The 11,804-nt window shown below is 42.9% G+C and overlaps 1 protein-coding gene across 2 annotated transcripts; it reads left to right on the plus strand.

Annotated features, from left to right (window-relative positions):
• Nucleotides 1-206: 206 nt before the first annotated feature.
• On the plus strand, nt 207-11,520 carry LOC306962765 (ribonuclease P protein subunit p14-like). Of its 2 annotated transcripts, XM_079556041.1 has the most exons (6): nt 207-288; nt 1,127-1,230; nt 4,408-4,492; nt 4,560-4,636; nt 4,734-4,812; nt 10,117-10,281. In XM_079556041.1, exons 2-6 carry the CDS (start codon nt 1,151-1,153, stop codon nt 10,141-10,143), a joined length of 348 nt encoding a protein of 115 aa, XP_079412167.1. In that variant the 5' UTR covers nt 207-288; nt 1,127-1,150; the 3' UTR covers nt 10,144-10,281. The 2 variants fall into 2 exon arrangements, with proteins under 2 accessions (XP_079412167.1, XP_079412166.1); XM_079556040.1 differs by lacking the exons at nt 207-288; nt 1,127-1,230; nt 4,408-4,492 and adding an exon at nt 11,102-11,520 and having other exon boundaries at nt 4,576-4,636; nt 10,117-10,354.
• Nucleotides 11,521-11,804: the final 284 nt, after the last annotated feature.

Raw genomic sequence — 11,804 nt, forward strand, 5'->3', positions numbered from 1 at the left:
CAAGCACTGCACAGGCCAGGGTAATGGTCTAGTGTGAGCCGGTAGGGAGAGATGCTTGTGATTACATAAAAAACAGACCTTTTCTCATAAAAACAGAAACTTTTCTCATAAAAACAGAAACTTTTCTCGTTAAAACAGAAACTTTTATTTATTTTTTCTCAAAAGAATGCAATAAGTTGCCGTAGTTTTCAGACGCAGCCACTAAGTTGGTGATTTCGGACGCAGCCAGTGTCTCTGGGCTGGGCGCATGCGCAGACTGATCAGCCCTCACGTTGTCCGCAGCTGAAGGTGAGTTTATTCAAGATTGAAAACATTCATATTATCAAAACATTCATATAGTAATGTCCTGCCTTTTCGAATCACGTTTATATCAAACTGAATGGGATTAGCCCCCGTTAGCTCCGGGATTTTACAAAACACCGGTGAAATTCGGTTTGTTTACCCTGAGCTAGCTAGCTCTGTGTTAGCCACACTTATACAGCTTTAATATAAGTTTGAGAAAAGGCGAGATTGTACCAAGTTATTACTTCACGGCTCAGCCTCAAATGACATTGATCTGCAGGGAATATTCTGACATACATGTTTGTGAGTTTGATCCTTCACATTTTAGCATTTGCATTTTCATCCTCGTTTTTTGGACACTTTCTTCTATAAGCTTTGTTTTATGCTGCCTTCATGAGCTCTGGTAAAGGTGAGCCTTTCCAGTTGTGAAGTGGAAATTACCAGTGCTTTTGTGTGGTAGTAAAGTGAAACATTAATCTCTTAGCCCCCACCTGAACCGAGCACATTTTCTCTAGTTTGACTTTACTCAAATTTAAAAGCTTCTTTTAAAAAATGTCAAAAATATCAACAAAAATAAAACGAAAAAGTGCTGAAAATGTGACTAAAAAAGTGACAAAAGAGCAAAGTGACAATGTTATGCAACCCAAGAAAAAAGCAATGGAAGAAAGATGTTTAAAAAATGATGACAACGAGTGCACATGAAGGCAGCATTAGATCTGGGTAAAACGTGCTTGGTTCCGGTGGGGGTTAAGAGGTTAATTCAAGCAGTTTTTATTGATTTATCCAGTCTTTGTATATTGGGCTTTTTTCCACATTTTGAATAATGGTTGTGTTTTATTTCCAGCCGAGCGCAGAGGTTTTGTGGGAGATGAGCTGTGAGACTGCGCTGCCAAACCTCGAGGCGCTGAAGAAGGACTCGGCTCCTGAACGCTACCTCAAGATACGACTGTACGTGTCATTATCCTCTCACGACAGGCTTTAGCTCCAAAACTACAAAAGAAAATGGATCTTGTTCTGTTTTTGAGTAATCTAGGTATTAGAGAAAACAAAAATCAGTTAAAGGGCCCGACCGATATGAAGGGGATTGGCTGATATTTTAACCTCGTAACCCTCACCTGAACGGCGCACATTTTCTCTAGTTTTTCTACTCGAAAAAGCTTCTTGAAGAAAAGCATCAAAATAGCAACAAAAACGTGAATGAAAATGCAACAAGAAAGCGTTAAAAAAAGTGACAAAAATGTTTGACAGACACAATACAAAGTGACCCAAAAAAAAAAGCCACGAAAGAGCAAGCGAGAAAACGGCAAGAAAAAAAATGAACAAAAACGCTACCAAAAAGTGATGAAAGTGCCGCAATAAAGCCACAAAAAGTGACAAAAGATGAAAAAGAAAGTGAAGAAGTGACGACAATGCGGCAAAAACACAAGGAAAAAGATCCGTTTTGTAAGTCTTAGCTTTCAAATGAGACGTTGCTCTCAAGTTAACCTCTTAAGCCTGGCCTTAACCGAGTGCTTTTTCTCCAGTTCGGCTTTACCCAAATCTAAAAGCTTCTCGACTGGAGCTTGGCCTCATTTGAAAGCTAAGACCTACAAAACTGGTAGTATTTTTGACACATGTTTTCGTCTCTTTGTCTTCGTTTTTATCGTGCTTTTGTTGCTTTCTTCATCACTTTTTCCCTTGCTCTTTGACGCTTTTTGTGTTGTGTTTTTCTCACTTTTTAGTCGTGTTTTTGCTGCTTTTTTTATTGTGTTATTGTTGTGTTTTTGTGACTTTTTTGTGGCTTTTTTTTGTTGCTCTTTCTTTCTTTTCTTTTGATTGTGTTTTAGTCGCTTGTTTATTGTGTTTTTATCACTCTATTGCTTTTTTTGTAAACGTTTTTGTGTTTTCGTCCTCATTTTTGTTGCTATTTTGATGCTTTGTTCAAGAAGCTTTTAGATTTGGGTAAAGCCAAGCTGGAGAAAATATGCTCATTTAAGGCGGGGGTTAAGAGGTTTATTTAAAGTAAAGGTTTCAATCATAGTAACTTATAGAAATATATCTACTAGAGGTTTAAAGAGGTCTATAATCCTTCTGAATGTGTCAGTGTTGAACTGCAGAATGTGAATCATGTGTCCGCACTACTGTATAGCTCACAGAAATAGTATTTGTTACTTGCATTTCGGGCATTGGCCCTTCTTCAGACATGGGTTTGGGTCTGAGGAAGGGCCAATTCTCGAAATGTAAGTAATAAATGCTATTTTTGTGAGCTGTACAGTAGTGCGGACACATTTTTCTCATTCTTGTGCTCCCCTTTGATCCTGCAAACTAATTCAGACTGGATGTGCTTGAGTTTTTGTTTTCTAACGTCAGTGTTGAACTTTGACAGCAGGGGGCGCTGTATGAGGTACATTGGGCTGATTTATGAAGGACGTTCATGTTTAGTAGCTTCCTCAGAGGGAGCTCGTCAAAAATCAGCAGATTCCAAAACAAAATAGCGGTAAATGAGCAACATAAAACATATAAAATAGATGAACAAACTTGTGACCCCCCCCCTGAGGCCGAAGAGTTTTGCAATATCAAGTTTACCTCCAATGTCAAGGATCGTGGGAAAAGATGTGGGAACATATGAGGCAAAAGGCAAGGTAGCGCAGCGGTTAGTGCTCTCGCTTCACAGCTAGAAGGTCCGGGTTCGATTCCCACCTGGACGGGCCTTTCTGTGTGGAGTTTGCATGTTCTCCCCGTGTCTGCGTAGGTTTCCTCCGGGCACTCCGGTTTCCCCTACCACTAAAAACATGCACAATAGGCCAGGATGAATGATGTGTGTGTGTGTGTGAGTGAATGTATGGTGGTGTCAGAGGGTCCGTTGGTGCAGACGTGTGTAGTCGCGAAAGCGCCTCTGACAGTTTCCCCCAGGGGAAACTGAAGCTACAAACGTAGCTTTCCACCACCGAGTATGGAGTGAATGTGCAACTGTCTCATGTAAAGCGCTTTGTGACCATATGTCTGTGAAAGGCGCTATATAAATAAAGATCTTCTTCTTCTTAAAAATGGGGAAAAAAGTAGGGTAAAAAATTAGGGATAATCTCCAACTCTTTTGCCCCCTCTGTCACTGAACTGTTGAATTCTGAAGGGAGTGTGTTTACTAAGTGTTACTAAGTTTATTGATAAACTCCTTTCTCCAGACTGAGACCAAAGTGTCTAAAGCGCTTGCCTCCTGTGCCCCTTCACTGCGCCTCTCTTTTCCTCATTGCGGTCATGAACTGCTTGCCTGCACTTTCATCCATTGTTTCCTGCGCTCAAAATGCCTGTAACTCTTTGTCCGGAGAAAAACCGAGGGGAAAGTCTGCATGTGACATGGTTGTGTGGAGTGGAGGAGCGGTGCTGTTTGGCTCATGCTGGTGCACGTGACAGACGCAGACCCGAGACCGAGACAATGAAGCTGGAGCAATGGCCGCTGGCTGCCCTGCTTTTTGACCACGAACGTGGGGGCCGCCATTGCTCCGCCATTGCTTTAGTACCTCCATATCGCCACTAGGCCCCCATTGAAAAGCATTGGAGTTTAGACACCTTAAAAACAACTTTAACGCCTGGTTTCAATGTTTTCAACACTAGACTAGGCTAGATATTCCTCCTGAGATAACGCTGGGTTAGTCACAATATATGAAACCAGGCTGGTTTTCGTAATATGAATTTTTGAAATCTCGTACTTAATGAGGGTCGGACTGTTAGCATTGGAGCAGCGCGAGCTACACGTCACGCAAGGGCCGAGTGTACGGTGAAAATCCCGCCCTTATGTCATTTTTAGGAACATGCTTCATCAGAGCTGGGGAGGGGGAGTCTGTAAATCCGCCATGAATTCCCCCATGGCCGTGGTCATTATCGTAAACGGGGAGGAGTGAGGAGGAGACGTCCATTATTTTTACAGTCTATGAGCTGGAGGAGAATTATAGTGCAGTAGAATGATGTTCAGATGTCAATGAAGGGACACTGAAGGAAAATGAATGGGAGCAGTCTGACCCTGTGGCTAGTGAGAGAGGCGGCCTCACCCCCCACAGCCCAAATCAGGCGGGTGCTAATGTCAAGCCCTGATTTCGCCCACTTTGTTCTCCCATTATTAGATTTATATGAACCGTTTATTTGTGGCAGGGAGCTGGAGAAGCAGGAAGTGAGTTTGAGCGAAGTGCAGCTCAGATTCTTCATCGTCTCGGGCCTCAAGAGTCTTCACGGAGAGGTGAGCACCCGAACGGCCTCAGGACCTTTGATTTGATTATTATTTTGACTCTCTTTTGTTTTTGAAGGTGGGAGCGGCGCTGAATTTCGACGTTCTGCGACACGATGAAGCTTCCAACATCACGGTCCTCAAAGTGCCCAAAGAGTGAGTTTAAACCTCTGTTTCTGCTGCAAACTCCACGAAACTCCCCAGCTACATCTAAACCAAACCAGAAAAGTTGATTGAAGTTTTGTTCTGGCAGAGGTTTGGTGAAACTGTGGAGCTCCCTGACTTTGCTGGGATCGTACATGGAGCAGCGCTGCGCCTTCAGAGTCCTGCAGGTACGGAATCGCCCCCAAACCGGGACTGAAACACGCTGCAGCTTAATGGGAAGAAAATAAAAGAAACACTTCTGCTGTAGATGAAGGACATAAATATGAGGAAAAATAGCATTGAAAGTTTTCTGCCAATTGCCAATACGAAATCTATGACATATTAGTTCCAAAGATTTGCTCAGAGGGATTCAGGATCTGGTTTAGTTTTTTTAATAAACTAGTTATTAGTGGAAAAATCTGTTAAAAAAAAACAAAGCAATTAGGGTTGGGTGATGTATAGTGTAATTTACACCATAATATCCACATTGTTGTTTGAACGATATGCAAAGTTGGAATATGGAGTATTTCATCAATTGTAGAATCCGTCCCTCCAAACAAGGAGAGAGATCACGCAAGTATAAAAGAAAATAAATAACTTACGCTGTAACCTTTTAAATTATTCTATTTAGCAAGTTTAACACTGAAAGGGTTTGTTTGATTGTATTTTTGTCTTTCTTTACAAAAATCACAACGTTTCTGCTGCTCCTTATTTGGCGATGATAGGCTTTTACGTGACACATAAATGCTGTGTGTGCGTTTCGATGGCGTCTTTTCCCTCTGATCCAGTGGCGTTGGTGTGAAGAGCTTTCGTTGCGGTACAAACTTCGAGGAGCGTTGAAACGAGAGCTAAATAAATGAAAATATAGCCGCAAGCGGCGATTATCAGCCCTCGTCGATCGCCCTGCCGAAAGCAAGGGGGCACTTCGCGAATGGGAGCCATTTATTGTTTGCGAACAATTGCAAAATACTTCGTCCAGTTTGCGGCTTTGCCGCATAAAAAATGTAAAACTTAGAAAAGTAATTTGGATAACTTTTAAAGTTCTACTTCTCAAGATTATTTTCCACCCAAAATTAGCTTGTTCCGATAAATGCTCTAGGAAGAGATAGATTTTGTACGAAGTGAAAAATAGAGGCGTATTCCCGCTTCGCGGCCTGTCATCCAAAATGGCCGACGGCGTTGCCGTAATAATATTTTTTTGCTCAACTTGTACCTGTACCGATTTTTTTGATTCTATGACAAACTTCATTTTTGCCCGCGTCCTATCTCGCAATGTTAAAGAAAAACTGAGGTGGCGCGATTAAAAATTTGGAAATAGTCAAAAGTTTCGGCGGATCGGGTTTGAATTTTGGGCCAAAATCTGGGACTTTTCATCGATGTTCACTGGGTGAAATTTGCAACAGAAAGAGAGAAAGAGAGAAAGAAAGAGAGAGAAAGAGGGAAAGAAAGAAGCTTTGCGCTTGTTTTATGTGCGCTACGCGCAAACATTGTAAGCAATTACAATGCTTGTTTTCTGATGCTCCGCTTCGCTCCGCGCACTCTATCCGATGAGTACAAGAGGCCCTTCGCCAGCCCTGATGGCGCTCGGGCCTAATAATCCAAGCGTCATTTGTTTTTTTCCTCTGAGCCTCGTTTAGTTCTGTGTTGTGTGGACTCGGAGGCCCTTCATAAAGGGTATAATTCTATATACACTGCTCACAAAAACTTAGGGCACACTCTAAAAACACATCCTAGATGTCAATCAATTCGATTTTTCGGATGAAAATCTTTATTCATAGTGTAGGGCAATGTGTTGAGAACAAAATAACATAAGAATGATAAGTGGAAATCAAATTCTCAGCTCCTGGAGGTCTGGATCCAAAATTATAGTCAAAATCAAAGTGACAAATCAGGTCACTGGTTGATCCAAAATTCCAAATTCTGTAGAAATTCCTCCAAACGAGTCTGTATCATCCTCAGTCGTGTGTGTGGCCTCCACGTGCCTGAATGCACTCCCTGCAACGCCTGGGCATGCTCCTGATGAGACCACGGATGTCCTCCTGAGGGATCTCCTCCCAGACCTGGATTAGAGCATCAGTAGCTCCTGGACAGTCTGTGGTGCGACGTGGCGTTGATGGATGGACCGAGACATGATGTCCCAGATGTGCTCTATTGGATTTAAGTCTGGGGAACGGGCAGGCCAGTCCAGAACATCAATACCTTCATCATGCAGGACCTGCTGACACACTCTTGCCACATGTGGCCTGGCATTATCAGGCATCAGAAGGAACCCAGGGCCCACAGCACCAGCATATGGTCTTACAATAGGTCTGAGGATCTCATCCCGGTCCCCAATGCCAGTCAGGGAACCTCTGGCTCGCACATGGAGGGCTGTGCGGCCTCCAATGAAATGCCTCCCCAGACCACCACTGACCCACCACCAAACCGGTCATTCTGGATGATGTTGCAGCAGCAGAACGTTCTCCAGGGCGTCTCCAGACTCTGTCACGTCTGTCACATGGGCACCATTGGCCAATCTGCCAATCGCTGTGTTCTCGGCCAAATGCCAATCGGGCTGCACGGTGTTGGGCAGTAAGCACCGGCCCAACTTGTGGACGTCGGGCCCTCATACCACCCTCATACCCCCCTCATGGAGTCGGGTTCTGACCGTTTGAGGACCAACATGCACATTTGTGGCCCTCTGGAGGTCATTTTGTAGGGCTCGGGCAGTGCTTCTCCTGTTTCTCCGTGCTCAAATGAGCAGATAGCGGTCCTGCTGCTGGGTTGTTGACCTCGGTCGGCCCCCCCCAGGTCTCCTGGTGTACTGGCCTGTCTCCTGGTATCTCCTCCATGCTCTGGACACTGCGCTGGGAGACACAGCAAACCTTCTTGCCACAGCACGAATGGACGTGCCATTTTGGATGAGCATCACTCCCTGAGCAGCTTCTGTGGGTGGTAGATGCTCCTCATGATGCCTCTAGTGGTGAGAACACTGGACAAATGCAAAAGTGTTCCAAAAATACGGTACAAAGGATGAAGACAGGGACATGGTCTGTGGTCACCACCTGCAAAACCATTCCTCTTTTGGAGTGATCTTGCTAATTGCCGCTCATTTCCACCTGTGTCTGTTTCATTTCCACAACACCAAGTGAAACTGATTCACAATAAGCGTGGCTTCCTAACTGGACAGTCTGATATCCCAGAAATTTGACTGACTTGGAGTTACATAGTGTTTTTTGAGTGTGCCCTAAGTTTTTGTGAGCAGTGTATTTAGAAAAGGCCTGCAAGACCTACTTTGCAAGATTGCACACATTTCTTTGAATGCGTGCAAAAATATTGTCTGAATATTGAAGTTTGACGGGAAAGGGGAAGGGGAAGGGGGGCTTGTCACCACTCTGATTGGTCAGGCAATACTCAGCTTGCATATTCAAAGTAAGCTTTCTCTTCACAAATTTAAACCAGGCTCTATCATGACTTGTTCAAAGAAAATATAGGCAGTTTCGTCCCTCTCTACTCATAGCCTACATTCATTCAATAAAATGATATATTTTTCCTCATATTTATGTCAGTAATCTACTGCTCAAGTTTGATTTGCACAACAGTTTTCCCATACATTCTTTCTTATTGCCTTAACGACAGGTGCAAGGCCTCATATCTCCCTTTTATTTTGGACACACTTAAAATAATGAGCCTATTCGTTTTGGTCATTGTTGTGTTTTCTTTTTTTTTCTCTCAATAACTGTTCTCCTGGTGCTTGAAAACCACTCAAACTGCTCAAATAAAGAAATAAAATAAAGATGGTGCTGGTTTAGGCGTGGAAGAAACAGCTGCATCCAAATAAAGTCCACATGTGTTAATTACCTATAGTTTAAAGCCCAAAGATGATCAGGACGCACATCCGAAAGGTGTGGACAATTGATATGAAAATAGATCCAATTCTTGCTACAAGTGTTTCCATGTCGAGGTGAAAGCATGTTGCCACGGTTCAAACATGCTTAATGATTTTTCTGTAGATGAGCGCACTGCTCCACCTAATGGCCACATGTTGCATATACAAAGGTGTTCTGATGCAGGACTGAAGCTCAGTGATATCAGGCTGTGGTTGTTGCCACATGAACATCCATGTCCTTGGCCACTCCCATAATGACCCAGACCACTTTACCCTAAAGTCACTTGAAACTCAAACTTACGGGGGCTGCCCCTCCCTAAATGTACCGGTCTCAAGTGAACTGAACTGGTCTGGTCCTGTCGAAATCCCCCTTTAGACCTACAAAACTGATCTAAATAGGTCTTTCTCCTCACGTGGTTGACTTTGGACCTTTTTTCCCTCACTTTTTTGTGGCTTTTTGTGGCTTTTCTGTGACATTTTCATTGTTTTTTTTTGTTTGTGGTTTGGTCGCATTTTTGTGTCTCATGACATTACTTTGGAAGCTTTTTTGTTGCTCTTTGTGGCTGTTTTTGTTGCGTTTTCCTCTTTGTTTTTGTCAATATTTATTTATTTATTTCAACATGTTTTTAAATTTGGGCAATAGCAAACTGTAAAAAATGTGCTTGGTTCAGGCGGGGGTTAAGAGGTTAAAGAGTGGAATGAAAACCCTCACTTTGAAGAGACTTGTCGCTCCTACTGACTCCACACTTTACAGGCTCGGACTCAACCAGATTTTTACAGATCTATTTCATGGCTGTCAAGTGTTGGTCGGGAAACCGTATTTTACCCCATCTTTGGAGCTTGTTTTGTGGTGATGGGACGGCTCGCAGTGGGTACCGAAAAACTCCCTTCATTTTCAAGTTCAAAACTTGACAGGTATGACCAAAGTGGTGACAGATTTATTAAACTTTGAACCCAAAAAACAAGGCAATTTTTAAGCAGTTAATTCAAAAACTAAACCAGATCCATAATCCATATGAGTAAATCTTTGGAACTAATATGTCACAAAATAAAAACACACATTTAAACCTGGATCTGTCTATGAACATATTGGCAGATTTTTTTTTCTGCATTATTTTATTATTATTATTATTTTTCAAATGACACACAACTTGCAGTATGTGTTTTCCTCATATTTCTGTCAGTAATCTACAACTTCAGTTTAAAATTGATATCTTGACTGTAAGTTCTTCCTCGTTCACCTGCAGCGCCATGCTAGGTTAATAATAATAATAATGCATTGGTTTTATTTAGCGCTTTTCTGGACACTCAAAGACGCTTTACATTGCACTATTCATTCACTCCATACTCTGTGGTGGTAAGCTACTATTGTAGCCACAGCTGCCCTGGGGTAGACTGACGGAAGCGAGGCAACCAGTCTGCGCCATCGGCCCCTCCGACCACCACCAACCACTCACTCACTCACACATTACATTCACTTGGCTTCCTGGTGTTCCTAAACGGTCTCCCATCCAAGTACCGACCAGGCCCTTCCCTGCTTAGCTTCCAAGGTCTGACGGGATTGGGCATCGCAAAGGCGGTATGGTTAAGAGGTTAACCCAGGTGTTGCCTTCCGTTTCTGCAGGTCTCTTCAAACCCTCCTGACAGTTGAGATGTGGCTGTGGAGCAGGTCCGGTCTGGCCTCTCCCTGGTCCGGTCTGCGGTCTCTTCACTCGGGGCAGGTCTTCAGTCTGACCAGGACCTTCTCGGAGCGGGACCTGCTGGAGTTCTCGGCTCTGACCGGGGACTCAAACCCGCTGCACCTCGACCCGCACTTTGCCAAAACCACGGCCTTCTCCAGACCCTTGGTCCATGGAGTCCTGGTGAGTCCTGGTCTCAACCCAAAGCCAAGGATATAGATATTGATATTTAGTAATCGCAGATAGGTGGTTTCCTTTTCTTTAGCATAAACTGTGCTAACCAACGCCTGAAGCTGTAAAACCGAGGCCACTAACAGCACAGACTAGGAATGAGCGGATCCATTAAACAGTATTGATATATTGATACCAAATGACTACTTTTGAAGTATCTATATTAAATAGTAGGGCTGGGACAAAATATCAGATCGTATTGCGATACTTTGTGCTGCCGAGTGGTAGAAAACCTCACAATTTTTCGCTCTTTTTAGCTGTTTTCTTGCAGACTATAAACATATTTATCACACACCGATAAAGTCTAGTCAAAATCAGGTCCATAAGGATGTTTTTTCCATAGACATAAGAATAATGCTCTTAGTTTTCCCTCTGGCTGCTTCAAACATGACAATGTTCCAAAGATCAAGATCACTATCTGTATCTATTGCAATACATATCGGATCGGCCCCTAAGTATCTTGATACGTATCAGATCATGACAAATGTGGATTGTCGCAGCTTTAGTATTTAGGCAATCAAAACCGTGTTAATGATATTGTGCTTCATGTTGGTTCTCTACATGGACAAAGCACAGACCTGCTTCTTTGGCAGTGAATTTAAATGATATATGGTTCTTTCAAACTGTCACTGAAGTTCACATGTTTGTTGTCCCTTCTTTTACTTTTCCTCAGTTTTTATCCCTTTTATCCTTTTCCAGGTGAACGGCCTGATCTCGGCGTTGCTCGGCTCGAACTCTCCCGGCTGCGTCCTTCTGAAGCAGCAGATCCGCTTCCCCGCACCGCTCTTCGTGGGTGAAGCCGTTTCAGCCCGAGCCGAGGTCCAAAGGGTCAGACTGTCCACAGCTGTCGTCTCTGTCAGAGTCCAGACCGGAGACCAAACCGAAGAGACCAAAGTGGTTCTTGAGGGGACAATCACCGTAAAGATTCACAAGAAACAGGAGCTCGGATAGAGACGAGACATTTCCCCCCAAATTTTAGATCAGAATTGGACTATTTAACTTTAATTTTTGCAGGTTTTTTCTGATTTCATCATGTGTTTGTGAAAATTCACACGGTTAATATTTGTTCATTATTGTGATTTACACTAATGTAGACAGGTTTTTGATCTTTTCGTTCAATTTAAGAAACCTTACAGCAGTGATATTTCTGTTAAATCAACAAAACAGGAGTGCCTGTCAAGAAAATAAAGACGTTTATTAATTGTGTGTTTTCTTTTGGCTATTGGCAGTAGTAGTAGTAAGAGAGTACTCCCCCTATATTGGCGAAAAGAGCATTGTGTTGACAATGAAAATGCAGCTATATTGTAAATAAGAGACAATTTAATTGGCCCTATCCAAATGAAATACTAAAATGTCACAAATGTTTTCAAATTAATCGATAGAAACCATATGTTAGCCTATT

Source organism: Gobius niger, assembly GCF_951799975.1.
Source record: "Gobius niger genome assembly, chromosome: 5".
Taxonomy (NCBI): domain Eukaryota; kingdom Metazoa; phylum Chordata; class Actinopteri; order Gobiiformes; family Gobiidae; genus Gobius; species Gobius niger.

Coding starts and splice junctions, on each gene's coding strand:
- LOC306962765 (XM_079556040.1), top strand. CDS start 10,145: ATGTGGCTGTGGAGCAGGTCCGGTCTGGCCTCTCCCTGGTCCGGTCTG. Junction 10,355..11,101: donor CCTTGGTCCATGGAGTCCTG/GTGAGTCCTGGT, acceptor ATCCTTTTCCAG/GTGAACGGCCTGATCTCGGC.